Source organism: Nicotiana tomentosiformis, chromosome 6 (assembly GCF_000390325.3).
Source record: "Nicotiana tomentosiformis chromosome 6, ASM39032v3, whole genome shotgun sequence".
NCBI classification, from domain to species: domain Eukaryota; kingdom Viridiplantae; phylum Streptophyta; class Magnoliopsida; order Solanales; family Solanaceae; genus Nicotiana; species Nicotiana tomentosiformis.
In genome coordinates this window covers 136,882,414-136,902,976 of record NC_090817.1, presented here as the reverse complement: position 1 = coordinate 136,902,976, position 20,563 = coordinate 136,882,414, and the positions used below count along the sequence as shown (strand labels likewise).

Below are 20,563 nucleotides of genomic sequence, written 5' to 3'. Positions count from 1 at the left end.
TAATTATATACACTTATCTGCATTTATTCTTAAAGTAATTAATGTAGTGAAAATATGTACTCCTCATTCACTTTTACTTGGCACGTTTTGACTTTTCACGTCCCTTAAGAAATAATAATTGACATGATAATTTTACCACAATAACCCTATTAATTGATACTCAATAATTAAACCCAAATTCTCAAATAACTTTCAAAGAAAAAAAATGCTCCAAAGAACAAGAGAATAAAAGGTGACTTTAGTGGACTTTTGTGTTTAACGGAGGGGTTAACGAAGAGTTCTCGGTGAATTCCAATACTGAGCATTGGAAAGCTAAAATTGACTATTATTTATTCAAAAAATGTTGATTAATGAATTAAGAAGACGTAAAGTGACAAGTAAAAATAAAAATTTAATTTTATTATACCTGGCAAGTAAGAGCGATGCGTAGTGAGTATTAATCAAGTGAGAGAAGTCTAAAAACAGTATCAATTAGCTCGGTGTCAGTTTATACCAGAGTAATATTTTAACACCAATATGCACAGATAACACCAATATGCACAGAAAAAATCGCCTAATATTTTAAGCCTCCGTTAGAGCAGGTATCAAGTATGTGTGAAAGCTTTTTTCCCTCCATTAATGCATTTTTTCTATTCAAACCTTATACAAGCCTAACGTGAGCTCCTTCCCTTTCTCTTTTCTCACCTTTCGGATTTTCCTTCTCCTCCTCCTCCTCCTCCTCCTACTTATATCCAATCCTAGCTCTCACTTCTTGCATTCCATTTTTCATTTTCTTTACACCAAAGAATAATATAATGGCACACTTCTTCTTCTTTATTCTCATCATCTCTGTTTCTTTCCTTCCTCTTGCTCTCTCTCGCTCACTCTCTTCACCTCCACATAATTCACAAATCCTTGACGTTGCAAAATCCATTCAAAATACTCTTCATGTTCTCTCTCCCAAGTTCCAATCTTTCCAACAAGAAGCAATAAAACAACCCCTTTATAATTCTTCTTCTTCTTCTTCTTCTTCTTCTTCTGCATTCTCTGTATCAATCTATCCTCGTTCCTCTCTTGCAAAAACCCAACACAAAAACTACACATGTCTCACTCTCTCCCGACTCGCTCGTGACTCGGTCCGAGTTTCCTCACTCACTACCATGCTTCAACTTGAAGAAATCCAGACCCCTGTTACTTCTGGAGTAAGTGAAGGCAGTGGTGAGTATTTTGCTCGGGTCGGATTAGGACAACCCTTGAAGGAATTCTACATGGTTATTGACACTGGTAGTGACATTACATGGTTTCAATGTGAACCCTGCTCCGAATGTTACCAGCAAACCGATCCAATCTTCAACCCGTCCGATTCCTCCACATACACTCGCCTCTCTTGCGAATCGCCCGAGTGTTCCGCTCTTCATCTATCGGAATGTTCTTCTACCGGCACGTGTCTCTATCAAGTTTCCTATGGCGACGGGTCTTTCACTGTAGGAGAGTTCGCAACCGAAACGGTGTCGTTAGGACACTCTGGAGGATCGTCATTCTCTAACGTCGCTATAGGCTGTGGCCATGATAACGAAGGGCTATTTATCGGCTCAGCTGGGCTGGTAGCTCTAGGGAGCGGCTCATTATCTCTTCCGTCTCAAATTAAAGCGACGTCGTTTTCCTACTGCCTTGTAGATCGTGATTCTGATTCATCATCGACATTGGAGTTCAATTCCGCTGGACCTAGCGACTCGATAATTGCACCGTTGCTACAAAACTCGAAGAGGAGTACTTTTTTCTACGTCGGTCTCGAGGGAATTAGCGTCGCAGGCGAGATGTTATCGGTTCCGGCGAACATTTTTCAGGTGGACGATAACGGTAACGGAGGGATTATTGTGGACTCCGGTACTGCGGTTACGCGGTTTGAGAGGAGCGTTTACAATGCTTTACGTGACACGTTTGTGAAATACGCTCAGGATTTGCCGGCCGACGGGGATTTTATGTTGTTTGATACTTGCTATGATTTGTCGGGCATGAAAACGGCGAGTGTACCGACGGTGGCGTTTCATTTTTCCGGTGGTAAAACGCTGTCGTTGCACCCGAAGAATACGCTGGTTCCGGTGAACTCGTCGGGGAAGTTCTGCTTAGCTTTTGCTCCGGAGGATGGAAAATTCTCGATTATTGGAAATATACAGCAGCAGGGGACACGTGTCAGTTATGACCTGGCTAATAACCTTGTTGGATTTAGTCCTCATAAATGTTAGCGGAGTAAGTACTTCGAAGTACAGCTGTGGGGATAAAATTTATAGCGGCAGTAGCTGCATTAATTAAATTAAGAAAGACTAATGAAAAAGAAAAATGAAAAAAGAGAAAAAGAAAGGAGCCAATAAAAAGTTGGTTTGCAACAATGAATTTGTTTATGAAACGATGGTTGTTTTTCATTTCTTTTAACTCCTATTTCTTTTATTTTCCATAATGATTTTTGTGGACTATTTAAGAATTGAAATTATTTACACTTATATTAAAAAAACAATTCACACTATCAATGTAATTTCACCAACTCAGTAAATTATGATTCAAATATCAAAGTGGTTGTCGGAATGTGAGTATAAAAGAGGTTTAAACTGCATACCCTCCATAAGGCTTGACATTGTTGAAAAAACAGAATTGTTCCAAAAGATAAAAAAATGAACGCCGTTGCCGGGGATCGAACCCGGGTCACCCGCGTGACAGGCGGGAATACTCACCACTATACTACAACGACGTGGTTGCTTATGAGATTCATTGTATTGTATTTAAATATTTTTAATTTCATTTGCTAGTATCGGCGTGCTACTATTTCTTATACTAGTTCTCTTTGCTTGCTGGTAATTTATGAACGTCGCCTACCAAGAAAAGATCGAGAGAGGGGAATGCACGGCATTATGCCATTATCCAATCCAAAAAGGAGGGAAAACGGTAATTATTACCAAGGCTTGGATCAGTCTTTGCTTTCGATTGTTTAAATACTTTAATAAAGGTTTTTAAATTAAACTACAACTTACTTACATAATCGTCATTAATTCAAAAAACAAAGTAATATTTTGTATACGAATATCACAACTTCGATGCTCTTGACAAATGACTTTTAATCATATGAATATTTAATTTTTAAGTCCAACCCAGCAATTTAACATTTTTTTGAATTAAATATCAGGTTAGTTATATTTGACTACTTTCTCACAAAACTTACTTAGACATTTTAGATAAGAAAGTATGCACTAACATGGAGTGCCTAAATGCAAGAAACTTCAACGGAAAATCACTTTGCTTGATATTTCAGCATTTTTTCTTTTAACTGGCTTCACTATAATGTGAAACGCATAGTGGAAACGAAGATGAGCATTCACGATCATTGTTTGAAATAATAACTAGATAAATAAACAGAAAAATGAAATGTCAGATGAAAAGAAAGGAAAAGACTTCTTGAAATTCAAAGAAAATGTCCATATCTCAGACTTCCTTCCGCATTGCCCTTTAAATTGTACAACGCGTATTACTGGGATAAGCACCAGAAGAGCAAAAGGCAAAATAACAATGACAGAAACCCTGTGGAAACTAGTTTTATCATTTTCTTTGCACTATCAAAACTTGAATGAAACAATTAATGCTATTTTTCAAACTATTTACATCATATGAGAGTGTTCGTTCCTTTACGATCGGCAAGAACTTGAAAGGATGCAAATACCTGATACCACGAAGGAGGCTATAGTGCATGAGGAAGATTGAGATTCTTATCTCCAATATGAGATTCTTCACCATGGCTGCAGAAAATTCACTCAAGCTAGTAAACAAATGGATTGCGAATTATATCATAGATACAACGTAAATTCACTTGTCCGGGGGTGGGGGGGGGAGGTGTACCTTAGGTAGCTCAAAGCTGACATCCTGTATAGGCAGGTGAATACTAAAATATGCAATCCAATGGTGTAAAAAAATACAAACGTCCGAGCATACCTGCAACAAGAAGTTTTTCTTCAGTTTATGACATGAAATACGGGAGTTAACCAGAGACAATACTTATAGTATAGAAAATACTGGTGAGAGAGTGAGCTACTCTTACTCAGTTTTAAGCCCCCGTGAAAAGAAAAGAAGTTCAAGATAGCTAATCAACACAGTAGTTGATAGTCTAATGTAACTAACCAAATGTTATTGTCACTTAAAGATATATTTTTCATATTATTCCTGCTGAACCTGAGAACCACCTCATTTTTTAATGTGTGTTATGAGGCTTCTGGCTTCAAATGTTTAACCCTATGCTAGATAAAACCAGACCTACAATGGCGCAAGTTTTTCCACAGCATCATCGCAACTTATTGAAACAATTGCTTTATAACACGTCAAATGCACGGGTTAACAAAAATATGGTCACAGCCCATGAATCTATGCTGAGAAACAATAAACCGCAAGAAACTTGGCAGTCTTCATCTCCAGGCTTAGCTCCACACTATTTTATGTTACTATTTGGTTAATCAGATACGTTAGTATGATACACAGAGACACAATTTCCAAGGTGCTTTTTTTTATTTATAACCGCGGTCTCCGGGTGAGCGAGTGTGCACTTCCAAGGGGTACCTGCTACCTCCCAACAGCACTGGGTAACAATTCTTAAGGTGCTAAATGCTTATGACATTCAGATTTAGAAACAAAACGGTTCCTGATACATCTTTCTGATATCATAGCCAAGCAGCAACTTCTCTTCCTTTTTCCTCGTAATAGCTGTTATGTAACAGTCTCTGCTAAGTTTTCTACATACAATGTATGGCCCCATGTGAAAAAGGACAGAAGAAGGCCTTGCATATAAGTCAGCACAGAAGTCCGAGAAAATTCCTCTAGTCTTCGCTCAAAAGTCAAAACTACGGATAGAACAAGTTGACAACCAGCATTATTGCTAGAGGTAACAAAGATGTCCAGACAAAGCATTACATCAGTGAAATTTGACTTCAGTTATAATGGAATAGAAGTAAAATAATCCTGACACTTAAAGAGGTAAAATGTCAAGCTAAAAAAGGAAAGCAGGATAAATGAAGCTTACTTGTTACCAAGAAGAAAACGGCCACTACTGAGAGTAATCTTGTCTCTCAAACCTAATTCCTTGTATCTTTGATCTCTTTCCTACAATAGACAAGAGAAATTAGATTTGCTAAATGAGGATCCACGACATCTAATAATAAGAGTAGACGAGGGAAGGAACATGCACAGATTCAGCAATCAAAACAAAAGCAATACAGAAAACAATAGAGGAAAGATAGCATGATCCTGATTAAAAAATACAGGGAAAGCACAAAAGAGACAAGAACATATTGAACAATTCAGACAGAACTTAGATGTCTTTACACAATTTTTGTGTTAAACGCAATAAGAAAAGCATGCATAGCATTTCCTCTTAGCACATTTAATGAGTCTGAAAATGGAAATTTTGGAGGCCTCAATAGCCTGCCAGAACCAAGGAGGAGCATATCTCTAAATTTATGAAACTACGTAATTAAACTGTCGATGGAAATTATTTAGAAGGGATTCAATTAAGGATGTGCTAGAAGAGCTGGAACCTTCTTTGAGAATGCCGCGAATGGATTTATGTCATCCTCATACATCTTCTTGTATTTGGATTCCACATCAGAGCTGAAACCACTTTCTAAATCTTCTACATACTGAGAACCAGAAGGTGGCATTAGAGAATAAAATATGTGAATAGACTTATAATCAACAACAGAACCTGATAGGTCACCTTTTTTGATCCTCTTGAAATCACTCTCTCAGAATTATAATCCTGAACATAACGAATCTTTTCATAAAGTTTGACATTATCTGCTTTCGTTTTATCAAGTTCTGAGATCAGTGCCCCTATCTTCTCCTTCAGCTGTCTAATTTCCTAGCGAGATCAACAATTCAAGAACCAAGGACTCTTGTCAATAGTTGTGCAAAATGAGGAAGGTGGGTAGAAAAATAGAAAGAGAAATTGTTTCAAACAAAGCAAACCTCTTCAGTCTCCCGCAAACGAGCACGGAAACGGTCTCTTTGGTTGCAGATCACCTTAAGCATTGAGCTCTGATCTTGGTCTGCGGAAACGTGCCTCTGCTCTGCATTCTGTTTCAAAGGACGTCTCTCGTTAGAAATTCACATTTCAAAAAAATCACAGGAGATATGAAAATGTTTCTGAAACTTCAGATATACAAATTGGAAGCAGTAAAAATTCAATTTCAAATGCAATGACTACTGAATAAATTTATCCCACAGATTACATTCTAAAAAAAAAAAAGCAATCCCATAGATGATGGTGTTTTCTAGAATCTGTATCTACTTTTTTTTTTTGGACAGGTAAAAATTTTATTGATAAAACTGGTCCAGCAGCAAGACAGAGCAGGTGAGTACAAAGCTACAAACTCAGACTACTCTATAAGTGAACTTATAAAATCTATCATTTACACCAAAAAGCTAGTATATTCAACACTTACATTTCAGTCTAAATTTTCCGTATCCGATATTCTTTCCCAACCAATTTTATATGTTAAACACCATTTATCTTTTATAATTCAACTCCAATTTGTGGGAGTTTACTGGGTTTGTTCTACCCTCCCCAGACCCCACTTGTGGGATTTTATTGGGTTTGTTGTTGTTGTTGAATTCAACTCCAATTTCATCACCTTTAGAGCAGTTTCTCCATTACTTCCACAGGTAGGGGACTTCTTGGATGATGAATAGTTATTTTTTATTTTTAAATTAAGTTAGCAGTTTACTCATAAAATAATTTCCTTCCAAGGGGGTAATAAATTTTTTCCCACCACTTTCTCAAACAAGTTCGAAAATCTTCTGTATGAGTTATATGTTACTGTCTACTCTAAAGAAAACAGAGAATTCAGACATTTTCTTTTCAGAATGCAAGCAGCTGTTTCTTCATTTTCAAAAAATATTTTGTTCCTCCCATTCCACACTGTCCAACCAGTGCATAGAAGAACAGTTATGCTACAAGGCATAGCCAAGTGTAATCCTATCAGGTTCAGGTACATATTCCATAACTTAAAAGCCATGTCACAATGACCTATCAAAAGGAAAAGCCATGTCACAGTGTAGAATGAGGTGATTTATTGTTTCTTCCTTCTCATTGCAAATGAAGCAAATTTTCATAATTTTATGTCTTCTTTCTCACAAATTCATGCCTCTTTCTGAACCACTCTTTCCTGGGTAGAGACTCCCAAGGCTGCTGTCCAGCCAAAGAAAGGAACTTGCTGAGGTAGCAAGTGCTTCATATGGCTTCCTTCAGAAACTGATGAATCTTCCTTCTGCATTATCAATATTGAGTAATGAGATTTCAATGTGTAATAGTCTCCTCTAACAACCTCTCCAGATTATGAAGCCTGGGATTCGCTCAACGCTTCATGACCGTTGGACAATAGGGAGTTAACACAATTAAACTTCCAATGATTAAAATCCAAGATGATTTTCAAAGTTCACTCGATGTTATGCAATCTTTTGGAACAAAATCATGTGTTAGCCCCAAAGAAAGCAGGATCAATGCCAGAATGCCTAACTCCGTAAAGGAGTCCAGTTGCAAGGATATAGCAGATGTGACGATAGGACTATCAGAATTTTGAGATTTCTATCAGAAACCATATTTCTCAACATCCCCTGCCATTTTATAGCAAGATGACACGGGGATTGTTTATTTTGCAATTATCTTGTTAATATATTGGGGGAGAGGCCAGGTGTCCAATCACTAGCAGGCATAATGAACTATAATTTGGCCGAGTTATGGCATCCCACTTCCTCACGTACACTGCAAAGATATGCAGACACCCGCATATTTAGGGTTTGTATGAGCTACTGATGTTGAGCTCAATCCCACTTAAGCCAATTCTGTTTTATTCTTCTTTTTTATCTCCTAGTAGTTCGTCCTGTCGTTCTCTTATGCTATAATTCAGTAAAAAAGTTCATATTTAGCAAGAGTTTTCTCCTTTTTTCTTCTTTTTTTTTCTTTTTCAGAAAAGGAAATTATATTATAACAGCATTAAGTGCAGAAATATGTACAGGTGTGCAAATCCCTTAAAGAATTTTATTAAAATCCAAATTTAATGTCTTTTCAAGGATCCACTTAGCTACCGTCGAGTTCGATCAACGGTAAAGTTGTCATCAATCCTTATTCCGCACTCCCTCTCACCGGCCTGAAACATATATAAATCATGAATTCCTCGGAGCGGGCTAACAGGCCGGGCGTACGGGGACCGTCGAAGAAGTGCCTCAACGCGCCGCAGCCACTACTTTGACTCCTTTTATGCAATTATGAACTCCACGGAACTTTATCAATTCCAATGCAACTTATCCTTTTGGAGCTGACGTAACAAACTACGCGAGCCTCCCAACGAAGCCAACATAAATCCGATCCGAATAAAAAAAATAAAAGGAAGTTTTATTATTGTGGTATACCAGCCACCAAGAAGGGCACCTTGACTCTATACTCATTACTCTATTTCCTTCCGAACCCGAACAGCAGCAGTCCCGATTCCTAGAAGTATAGAATATCAGGTCACAGGTACAAGTCGTGGAAGCAGTCACTAATGCTTGCATTAGGGTAGGCTGTCTACATCACACCCCTTGGTGTACGGCTCTTCCCCAGACCCTACCCTGTGTAAGTACAGGAAGCTTTGTACACCGGCTACCCTTTACTTAGCTACCATCGAATCTGCATAAGACTGAAGGTTTACCAAATACTTATATTATGAATCTCTCTCCTTGAATGATGGAAAAGAAGTGACTGCATTTAATCATTCAAGAATGTCGATCCAAAACTCAGCATTTTCTGAAATCATTTCCCTTTTTTACTGGTCCATTGGCTGAGCCATAGTAGCAATTCTAAACGTCACCTGCTAAATGTAAATTTTCACCATCCATAACATTTGAAAGATTGGAATCCTCAATAAATGAAGAATAAAGATGATATGGAGAAAGATAGGCAATATGCGTGAGCAAGGGCTCACTTCCAACAATCTAATGACTCATTTGTTTATAAGGAAGAGACAGACATAAAGAAGCAGAAAGGAAGAACTCTCACCTCAGGGGGCTCTGCTCCACCAGACTCTGACAGATCCCAATCATCAAATCGAGTACCTTTTCTATCTTTAGAACTGTATCCCTGCGTTAAAAACAAGAAAACTAGTCTGAAAAAGTTGAGCGAAATTAATTTAGTAACAAACTGCAGTATAATATCCACCTATCGTTAGAAAAGCAAACAGATATTACTTGGGTAACTTCAGATATACAGGAATCTAGTTTCAGGCACTTAATGTTCAATTACCATCACATAAACCTAACTATTTTATGGACTAGCTAAAATTAAACATGCAGACAGAAAGAAGGGGAGAGAGAAATTGTGAACATACCTTCAGAATATCATCCTCTAGCTTCTGTATTAACTTTTGTTGTTCATTAACCTTTGCAGTTAGTTCTACAATCTTTGCTTCGGCCGATTCCAGTAAAGAAGTCTGCTCAGAAAGTTGGACCTGAAAGCCATTGAAAATAGTAATTCAAACAATTTTAATCATGGAGTTATTCGAGTATAACCTGTAATAATTCTCTGATATGAAGATATTTTAAATAACAACACTCTATTTATCTATGACCAACTGAGTGGCTTCAGATTTTTCCATAAACACAAATTACAATCGACATATAATCAGTACAAGATCAATAATTGCAATCACCTTCAATTGTGTTAGCTCATGCTCCACTTTCCGATTCTTGTCAAGAAGTAATGACTCAAGTTTGCTCATCTCTTGCCCACTGGTAGCAACTTCCCAATCCTCAGCCTCAATTGTATTATAACCCACTGCCTACATAGAGCCAAGAAAAAAACTAAAGTGAAGACACACCGGCACCATTCTTGAGCTTCATTGGGTATCATAGAGGGATAAAAAACAAAGAACCTGATGAAGAAGGGATGGAAGAAGCCAAAGGAGGCAGAGACGATTGGTGTGATATAGAAGAGTAAAAGAATGGGGAAGGAGCAGAGACCTCAGAACTTTCAAAATCAGTTTTAAGGAATTGGTTTGCTGTTTTGTGAAGTTAGACAAAAGTAGACAAGCAAATAACTGTAGGACCAACATAGAATCAAGGTATAAGCATATATATATATATAGAGAGAGAGAGAGAGAACTTACCTGTAAGATCTTAACTTTCTTCCTCAAATCATCTACCAATTTTGTTGTAGGCCTTGTTTGAAGTTCCTTCTTTAGTTCTTCAAGAGCAACTTCCTGAGGAATATAAATAAGCAAGAAAAATAAGGAGAAAGAAAAGAAGGACCGTAAAGGGGAACACAACAAATAACAGCTTTGTCTATTGCAAGAAAATAGAGTGAAACCAAAAATGTCACCAAACTTCGAGCACCATCAGTATACAGTTCTCAGCATAAATGCTCTAAGATTCAATTAAGGCGTAACTGGATAGAGAAGTTACTAGTACTTGAGAGAGGAGATGTTTAAAAATATTGCAGAGCTTTCTAGATACAGTCAGACCTCTCTATAACAGGATCCCTATATAACAACACTTCTCTATAAAAGCCAAACCTTTTCGGAACCAATTTTTATGTTATGTTATAATATATGTTCTCTATAACAGCACTTCGCTATAACATCCAAAAATATTCGAAACAAACGAGACTGTCATAGAGAGGTTTGACTGTATTGACATAATGATAAAAACTTTTGGTAAATTGTTGATATACTGATAAAGATAAAAGGGGATAAAACAATATAAAGAAATATTATTAAGACAAGGAGTAATACTTTTCGGAATTACAGATCATTTTAGCAAGCAAGAAGAAGTTGGTCCTACAAATATTAGTTTTTTTTTTTTGGAGGTAGTAAGCAACTAATCCAGATTCGTGTTGCATAGGTCCTATTAAAGGGGAAGCGCTCCCGACTACGGATTTCTCCATTCCCCGTGCTCGAACCCCAGAGCTCTCCCAAAAGAAAGTAAATAGAATCATGTTTTTTTTTTGGTAAGGTAAGATTTAAAATAGAAGCATGTTGTTATACCAATATCTACTCACGAAAACTATCGTCACTTTCATTTAACAGATCAGTATGATGACAAAGATTATTAATATGGTTACAGAGAGTATAAGAATGTTTTTGTAAATCCTCTATCCTATCAGTTAAGGAATATTGACAAAATATACCTTCTCATTAAGCAGAGAATTCAACTTCTTTATCTCATTCATGTGTTCTTCTCGCTCATTTGATAATGTGTTCTCCAACTTATGAAGTTCCACATTTAGATCTGAGATTATCTTCTCCTTGGCATACAGAGAATTCTCAAAAGCACTATCTGCGTCCAAGTTATCACTGAAAACAAACCAATTACACTTAGATCAGATATCTAAACCCATGTACAAATGATGTATGACATATTTTCGGAAGGAAAAAAGAATAACGGAGATACAAGATGGACAACATGGAAGTACATCATAGTCATCATACAGCATGCAAATATGAAAAAAATGCTTCAGGACTTTGACTTTTCAGCATAGTGAAGCATTTATCTGCTATTCATCACAAGCTCATTCGCTCTACCCAGAACCTCACGCTTTATTTACCTTTATTTGTCACGATCTTCAAATTGAACTGCATAACTATACTCTTTCTTCTTCCTCTTTCTTTTTTTTTTTTGGATAAGTGCATAGCCATACTTAGTTATGTGAAACAAAGTTTCTCTTCTTTTTTTTTTTCATTTTTTCACGGGTTCGAGCCGTGGAAATAGCCTCTGGCAGAAATGTAGGGTAAGGCTTTGTACAATAGACCCTTGTGGTCCAGCCCTTCCCCTGACCCCGCGCATAGCGGGAGCTTAGTGCACTGGGCTGCCCTTTTTTATGTATAGAGGACTTCTAAGGACCTATATAGCAAGCCAAAAACATCTTTTCAAATGGCCTTCACTTAATGCTGCATATGTTCAAGCTTGTCTATAAGAGATAATCAGTCATGAGCCCAAGGAAGGTATGGAATGACTAAGGTGGCCATCACAAGACGTATAGGTGCTTATGCATACTTAAGAGGTCAATAGGAATAAGATCAATTTATTAATCAAGAGAGAGACCTGTTCTTGTGATCATTATCTTCATTTGCAGTCTGTAATTGTGTGCGCAACAATCCCTGCATAAGCCAGAGCAAAAGATTACTGATACATTAAATAAGCCTTTTCATCCTCAATCATTTTTCCACATAAATTCCAAAGCTAAAGATCTTTTTTTATTTTTTTGGGTTGGAGCTGGGCTAGCCTAGAGCAAAACCGTGTCCCAAGAGCATCTACAGCCAAAACGTTGGCTGTGGACTTGAAAAGTGAGACATTGGAGAATTGAAGTAAGGGCCAAATTAATCCTCCTACCTTTTCTCTTTCAAGACTAAGAAGGCGAGTTTGAGCCCGTTCAACTTCATCCATTAAGAGATTGACTTCTGATTGCTTTGTTGCTCTCTCTTCCTCTAAATTACGAATAAAAGGAGTTGTCAAATCACTCATGAAACGCATTTGCACGAACAGGAGTCTAGAAGATCATATGAGTTGAAAAGGCAAAACAGAGATCAAGCAAGAAGATCAATATGTTTATGAGAAGGTTAGAAAAGGAGCAAAGGAAAGAGCTGTAAGAAATTTTTACTTAAAACTAAAGACCGACTCCAGAAAGCAAAATAGAGATCATTGATCAACACCAAAAGTATATAGTCCAGATTAGTATATCACCTGATTGTGCACGAACTTCAAACAACTGGCTCTGTGCAAGTTCGTGCAACTTCTGCATGGTAGAAACACTTTCTTGAGCTTGGCGTAACTGATCCTGCAACAATTGCTCCCTGCATCAAACAGAAGCACTGCAAATGATTAATGCCTACTCAAGCATGACACACATTACACCACATGCATATCTAGAATAAACTTTAATTTAACCTATTTGACCTTTCCTAACTCAACAGAAAATAATACCTTTCTTTTAAAACCTCAAGTGTTTTCTGGTTCTCTTCTGCCAAACTGCGTTGCTTGATTTCTACAATTTCCTTGACTTTTTCCTCCATCTGAACCACGAAAGAAGAAATATTAGAGGAAAAACCAAATGAACCTGGCAATTACGTGTCTCAAATATGCAGCATATCTTAAGATGAACTTTTCTCCATAAGCCAGTGCTTGGAGAAGATGATATGAGAATTGAAAAGCCTCATCACCCTCTCCCGGAAATAATGTAAAGTATATGGAAGCATGAACAGGATGAAGAGGAATTAGATTATTGGCTCATGTTCAAAAACCACTTCTCAAAGGGTTGAGCACAAGCTAACTGATTCCTGACCTACACCGACTTGACACAGCTTAGTTTTAATCTAAGCTGCCAGATCTGGTGAAATTTTAGATTTCCTAGAGGAAATTTCTGGTATTGCAAATTGTAAGCCCACAGCAATACCAAGCTTAAACTTCGCTTTCTTTTTTCCCAAGCCCAGTATGAGCCAGGGCTGGAATTGGTTCTGCTCAGCCTGATTTCACTCATCCAGTGCAGTCATACCTCTGGTGGGACTTTTACAGTTTTACAGAGTATTGAAACAGCGAAAAGCTAACAATTTCACATATCACATGTTATGTTAACTTATTGCAAATGCTAGACAGAACTCCTAATCTCAAATTAACTCCGGATTTCATCAGATTGAAAGGTACTCCCTCAACCCTCAACGACCTTGGAAAACTGTCTGGAGGAATAAGCACCCAACAAAATGAAATGTTTCACTTGGGTGGCAATTGGGGCCTGCCTTACTATTAACAATCTACAGAAAAGCGGACTTCAAGTGAGCAATAGATGCTACCTTAGGAATGAAAAAAAAGAGGACATTAACCACTTGTTTCTCACCCAAGCGTACTTCTCAGCTTCGGGACTTGGCATTCAATATCATGGGCCTAGGTGGTGCCTGCCTAGTTCTACTCTTCAGCTTCTTCGGATGGCACAGAAAGGATATGCTCAAGGCCTCTTACCCTTACACCATGCCAGCAGCTATTTGGTGGGCAAATTTGCAATAAAAGAAAAAAAAACAGATTTTTGGAGAACAAAGAAGACCCTATACTTAAACTCAATTAACAACTGTGTTTAGAATTTGGTGCAACACGGCCCCATTAGATGTAAATGATAGCTTGGCCATTTTTTATTTTCTTAGCCATTCGATATCTTGTAATGGCTCTCTCTTTTGGTTGTAAGTTCCCCCAACATTCTCTTTTTGCTGGTGTTTCGATCAAAGATACACCTTACCTATATTAAGAAAATTGTGATGTGGGATAGCAGAAGATTCAACAAAATTACTCTCGATGTTCTTTTGGATCATTCTTTGAAGGGAACACACTAGAACTTACACACACAAACTGATATATAAAAGGAATTACAATATATACTGGCCTGTTGCTCTAACTGGCGGCACCGGTCTTCAAGTCTTCTTATTGTTGCTTGTTGATTTTTCAGATGAGTTGCCTCCATGCGAAATTCTTCAAGTTCAACCTTCATTTTTCGGTTCTCAGACTCTAATTCTGATAGTTTTGAATCCTTCTCCTGCACAGTGATAAGGACAATCAGATACGAAAAATGAACCTAAAAGGGAATAGGAAAAGAAAATATCCCAATATCCTAGGTATGATTTGGAGCTGAAATCCGATTCCAGAGCTCTAGTGGAACCTCAACTATATGCTTTGAACAACATCCTGAAAATTCTCTATATTGATATAGTTTCTCATCATCTAGGCCCTTAACCCCCTTTCATAACTGAAAATGTTTTGTATAAAGCTTCATATGAGTCATGAAAGATCTTATCCAATATACAACGCTTAACCTAACTCCCTTTTGCTTTTCCCGGTCTATTCTAGGCAAAAGTAATTCAGAAATGTGACTTCACGGTCAAGGCCTTAACCCCTCCACTGCTTATCCATGCATGTTATCGGGGGACATTTCCATCCTCTTCCATTATGTCAGCCATAACACATTCAAAGAAGCAAGTTACTCAGATACAAGACATTCAAACACAACTAGCTTCTTTTTCCTCTCTTTGTTACTCATCTAATTTCATTTTTACTTGGCATATTACAATTGCGCCATAGCTGGCTGGATAAGTCTTCATACCAATATGACATGAAGAGTTTAGGTGCGAACAGCCATCATGCATGATACATCAAGGTTAAACGCAACAGAAAAGAGCATATTTCTTCCAGGTGGTTCATCTGTCTCACAAGTTGCAATCGCAATGGAGTGCCACTGTAAATTGCTAAACTCCTAGTTGGCTGTGTAAGCCTCTTTTAGTGACAATCATAAGAAAGAAATGATAAAACATGGAGTGGAACCTCCTAACCGTCTTAAATTGCTTTCTTACTCTAACCATCTTATTGTGGAAGACATTTATTTTGTAGTTTTCATCCTCCTAAACTGAATAATTCACTACTTCATTTCCCTTACAATTAACAACTAATGTCTAAATAATTTCAAGCTTTTCTACTGTTAATCAGCAAAATACTTCAGCGTTCCCAGTCCATGCACACTACAATTTGATGCCATAGCCCAAGTTCATGTAGTGTAGAAAATTGCAGACTTACTTTGCATAAGGTGAATATGAACAGGTATTATAATAATTCCTTGTTAATTGCACTAATAGTAGTTAATTTCATCAGAATGGTAAAAATGCATAATGAACCATAACTTGAAATATTGAGAAGACAGAATTATGGACCAGTAATGCAGTTACTCCACAACTCTATGAGAAATGTAATCATATGAAAGGCCAAACTTGAACTTACAGCAATTGAAGCAATGACCGGATAAGGATCTGGGGCCTCATATAATTTCTGGTAAATGTTAAGAAAAGCATTTTCCCCGTACTTGGCTCTCTTGGTGAGATTGTCAACCTCTTCTTGGTACCCCTTGAGCAAAGAGTTGAACAAGCTCAACTTGTCTTCATTTGAAGCTTTTTTAAAATCTGCCAAGAGGTGGTAGAAAGAGCTTAAATAAATGGTTAAATAAAAGTCGAAGTAATGGTAAATGACGACTAATGGTAGTTAAATAAGCGAATAGAAAGGTGCATCTAGCACCTCGAGTGCTCTCTGCAAGTTTTCGTCGGTTCTTCTGACTGTTCTCCTGATTTTCAGCTATCCTAAGACCTTGTTCATCCAGTGTACTCCTTTCTTTCTCCAAATCAAAGTCTGTAAAAAAAAACAAGCAGATGCGTTTTAAAATGTGCAGAAAAAGTTAGCTTTTCTTAGACAAGACAAAAGATATCATGGGATATTGGGATGAATAAATTTATCCACAAACCAAGTCTTTTAAGCAAGTAAAGTGCAAGGCTAGCAACAGAACAGTAAAGGATTAAGCCAATAAGAATTCATGAAAAATGTATCACAAATAAAATTAAAAGGTCACAAAGAGCCATGTAAGCAGATTGAGCTGTATTCTCCATTACCCCACAGTTTTACCTCATCTCATCCAAACGGAAAAATCTAAATTAGTTAGTATACTGTCAGAGGCAGGTGTTCTTCAAAATCAATCAGGCTATCAAGACTCAACAAAACACATTAGCAAAGCTAACCAGCAAAATGAAGACATTGTAAACACAGCCATGCAGTTTCCTTGCATTCTAAAGCCTATACATCGGAAAAAGGAGCCAACACTTCACTGACACTAAGTGTCTTAGAAGACCGGGAGAGTTTGCATTTTATTGGGTTTTTATTAAGCGGCTTTTTTTAATAACGGTACTATCTGGGCCAGCTTGCGTACACCTTCACTATTCCACCGAGTACCTGCTACCTCCCACTGGCACAGGTACCCGGTAATTCTGCCCACCAAGGCTTGGACTTATGGGAAGAAATAACCTAGTTCCTTTTGCCTCGGCTGGGATTTGAACGAACCTGAGACCTTATGGTTCTCGATTCACTTTATTGACCACTAGACTGCATCCTTGGTGCAAAGAAAAGGAAAATAAAGGTTACACCAGCCGGGATTAAGCTGGTTTATTCAAGTAGTCTACTACAAGGTTTATAATCATATTGGCAACAAAAATATTTGAGGCCCACATCGTACTTCGTGGTCTTCTTGTGTGTTTTGCATCTCAAATTATATGCCACTTCATATAAATTAATACGACAGAAACTGTTACTCCTAATTGTAATCATTAATCAAAGACCTCCCGTTGGTTCTCATATTGGTTCTTTCAAATGTTAAAGTGAAATATAGCAAAGAAAATAATCTCAAACTGCTAAACGGAAGATGTTAATTAGTCATCTTATTATTTCACTACTTTGTAATAATAAACTGCGTACCCTCCCATGGTTCTCATATTGACTTTTCAAATTTTAATGTGAAAAATCGTAACCAAAATACTCTCCACACTGCTAGATTGCAAGTGTTAATTACTATTCTATTACCTCAGAATGAAAATAAACTTAAAATTTAACATTACAACTAAACGCAAACGCAACGATATCAAAACTGGCTATTATACAAATCCAAAACTATTACCGTCCAGTGTCTTTTTTCTCCTTTTTCATTTGACTTTCATGCAAGCGACAATGAGTAACCGATGCCTAAAGCGATATTTTCTAGTTAATACAACTTTGATGATAATGAGCAGCAAAAACGGATAACCGGAGATATGGAAAAAGCAAGATTAGGATTTGATAATTACAGTAAAAAAGAAAGTACCTTTCCAGAAGCTGGCGACAGCAGCAAGAGGAGTAGAAGACGTTGTTGAGTTCCCTTTTTCTCTCTCCGGTCCTACTCGCGGGGAATCCATTGCTGATCCGCCACAAATTCAGCTTTTTTGCTCTAACAAAACTTCAATCTTCTCTTCCAAATGCGGAGAAAATGCTAGTTTTACTGGTTTTTTGATAGATCACAGATCTCGAACTTTCATAATCTCTGGTTCCTTCAGAATTAATTTTGTTGTATAACGAGAGGGAGACAGGAGTTCAATGGAGAAACAGGTCCGGGTCACCCACATTTGTCATTCGGGTCTTTTTACCACGCCCTTTTAAATTAAAAAGAATTTATGAGAATTAAAATAACATTGAATAATTTAATTTGAAAAAAAAAAAGCATTGAATATTTTACTCACTCTTTAACATTCAGGGATCATTTGGGTCACATATTAGTAACAAGACATTGCTTTATATATTAGATAATAATATAAGGTTTTTATACTAGACAATTATGCGGAATTATATCATATTTATGATATTTTACCATTAAGTACTAGTATTATCCAAAAATTACGAAAAACATAATGCATAAATTATCTAATCTTAAACCAAACATGTCATAATATAAATAATAATCTTTTCTTAAGCAGGTAACTTTGCACCGTTTCAAAGAATATGAGACCGATGCACTTGCAAAATTGGGGTTGTCGGTCGAGGAAGATGAGATCAGTTCGAGGACTATCGTTCAACTCTCGAAATTCGTGATCAAGGAAGATCATGCCGAGATAAACTTTACAAGCTTAACCTGGGATTGGAGGAATAAATATATTGAATATTTGAAGGACGGAAAGCTCCCATCGGACCCTAAAGAGTCGAGGACCCTACAAACCAAAGCTGCTCGATTTACATTGGCTGAAGATGGAACGTTATACACAAGGACATTCGATGGACCGTTGGCAGTATGCTTAAGACCAGGAGATACCGATTACGTTTTACGATAGGTCCATGAAGGCATTTGTGGGAACCACTCCGGTGCTGAATCATTGTTTCACAAAATCATTAAAGTAGGATACTACTGGGATAGCATGGAAAAAGACACTAAAGAGTTTGTTTGAAAATGTGATAAATGCCAAAGGTTTGCACCGATGATCCATCAGCCCGGAGAACAACTTCATTCAGTCCTATCCCCATAGCCATTCATGAAACGGGGGATGGACATCGTTGGCCCTCTACCATCGGCCCCAGGTAAAGCTAAGTTCATTTTATTTATAACTGACTATTTCTCTAAGTGGGTTGAAGCACAGGCATTCGAGAAAGTGAGAGAGAAAGAGGTTATAGACTTCATCTAGGATCATATCGTATGTCGATTTGGGATACCCGCAGAAATAGTGTGTGACAATGAAAAATAATTTATCGGCAGCAAGGTGATGAAATTCCTCGAAGACTATAAAATAAAAAGGATGTTAACAACGCCGTACCACCCTAGTGGGAACGGACAGGCAGAAGCGACGAACAAGACTATCATTCAAAACATAAAGAAAAGGTTAAACGACGCTAAGGGGAAATAGAGAGAAATTTTGCCCAAAGTCCTTTGGGCATATCGAACAACGTCAAAGTCCAGTACGGGAGCAACCCCGTTCTTCTTAGTATATGGTTCTGAGGCCTTGATTCCAGTTGAAGTCGGGGAACCCAGTACGAGGTTTCGACATACAACGGAAGAGTCAAATCACGAGGCTATGAATACTAGCCTCGAATTATTGGATGAAAAGCGAGAAGCCGCTCTCGTCTGATTGGCCGCCCAAAAATAGCGGATCGAAAAATACTATAATCGAAGAACCAATCTTCGCCATTTTAAAACCGGGGACTTAGTGCTAAGGAAAGTCACCCTCAACACCCGGAATCTAAATGAAGGAAAACTGGGTCCAAACTAGGAAGGGTCGTATCGGGTGCTCAAAATCGTCGGTAAAGGATCCTACAAGCTCGGTGTTATAAACGGCAAACAACTGCCAAGCAATTGGAACGTGTCCTACTTAAAACGATACTACTGCTAAGGTATGACCCTTCCATGTTCGTTTATATTTTGAAATTAACCCTTGCAGGAGTTCGACAAAGAATAAGAATGGGTTATTCAACACAAAGCCTTAGGCCTGAAAGCACGCGTTGCACTCTTTTTCCCTTAGACCGGTTTTATCCCAAATGGGTTTTTTGGCAAGGTTTTTAATGAGGCAACCATTGATCGTGCTAACTTAGAATAATTCAACAGTATCCGAGGCCTTTTTACAATCAACCTTGAATATTGGGGGGCATTACCCTCAAACATATCAAGTAAGTTCGATTATCAAGTTTTGATGCCATAAAGTTACTTCATAACAACAGGGTTTCGATAGGAAAAATTGTAAGAGCCAAATGGTCAATACGAACCATGCTCGTGTAGTTTGATCGATCCCTGGTACAACCCATGAACACATGTATAATGACATAAAGAGAAACTTTTTCTTTGCCGATTTCTCATGTCTCAAAACCCATCCTCTATTCCATGATCTATTATGCAAACAGGCTTAAGGATCGACCATTACCCCATTAATCATGGATTGCCAACCGAAAAATCAACGAGGCCAGGCTAGACTATTAAGCCTACGGGCTACATTACTTCGAGTTCGAGCAATCAACTCGCTCGACCAAGCCTAAGGGCCACTCTTACTTCGAGTTCGAGCAATCAACTCACTCGACTATTAAGCCTACAGACTACATTACTTCGAGTTCGAGCAATCAACTCACTCGACCATTAAGCCTACAAGCTACATTACTTCGAGTTCGAGCAATCAACTCACTCGACCATTAAGCCTGTCGGCTACATTATTCGAGTTCGAGCAATCAACTC

The 20,563-nt window shown here is 37.8% G+C and overlaps 2 protein-coding genes and 1 non-coding gene across 3 annotated transcripts; 1 reads left to right on the top strand and 2 right to left on the bottom strand.

Moving 5' to 3' along the window:
* The first annotated feature begins 554 nt into the window (after positions 1-554).
* On the top strand, positions 555-2,386 carry LOC104103509 (protein ASPARTIC PROTEASE IN GUARD CELL 1-like). The gene has a single exon (XM_009611420.4). It carries the CDS (start codon positions 795-797, stop codon positions 2,223-2,225), a length of 1,431 nt encoding a protein of 476 aa, XP_009609715.3. The 5' UTR covers positions 555-794; the 3' UTR covers positions 2,226-2,386.
* Positions 2,387-2,653: 267 nt separating this feature from the next.
* Positions 2,654-2,725, bottom strand: TRNAD-GUC (transfer RNA aspartic acid (anticodon GUC)). The gene has a single exon. It is a non-coding gene; the product is annotated as a tRNA-Asp (tRNA).
* Positions 2,726-3,404: 679 nt separating this feature from the next.
* On the bottom strand, positions 3,405-17,923 carry LOC104103510 (protein CASP-like). The gene is made up of 19 exons (XM_009611421.4): positions 17,687-17,923; positions 16,081-16,191; positions 15,790-15,968; positions 14,408-14,557; positions 12,964-13,052; positions 12,724-12,833; positions 12,373-12,467; positions 12,085-12,140; positions 11,171-11,336; positions 10,152-10,244; positions 9,696-9,824; positions 9,375-9,494; positions 9,047-9,127; positions 5,980-6,087; positions 5,729-5,872; positions 5,550-5,651; positions 5,036-5,115; positions 3,865-3,957; positions 3,405-3,764 (listed from the first exon to the last, which is right to left on the bottom strand). Exons 1-19 carry the CDS (start codon positions 17,775-17,777, stop codon positions 3,707-3,709), a joined length of 2,055 nt encoding a protein of 684 aa, XP_009609716.1. The 5' UTR covers positions 17,778-17,923; the 3' UTR covers positions 3,405-3,706.
* Between the last annotated feature and the right edge of the window lie 2,640 nt (positions 17,924-20,563).

What these genes read in the sequence shown, in the direction of transcription:
- LOC104103509 (XM_009611420.4), top strand. Translation starts at nt 795, where the DNA reads ATGGCACACTTCTTCTTCTTTATTCTCATCATCTCTGTTTCTTTCCTT.
- LOC104103510 (XM_009611421.4), bottom strand. Translation starts at nt 17,777, where the DNA reads ATGGATTCCCCGCGAGTAGGACCGGAGAGAGAAAAAGGGAACTCAACA. An exon ending in TTAGTCTTGAAAGAGAAAAG is followed by an intron (nt 12,141 to 12,372) that starts GTAGGAGGATTA and finishes TGGCTTATGCAG; the next exon opens with GGATTGTTGCGCACACAATT. An exon ending in GATAATGATCACAAGAACAG is followed by an intron (nt 11,337 to 12,084) that starts GTCTCTCTCTTG and finishes GTTTGTTTTCAG; the next exon opens with TGATAACTTGGACGCAGATA.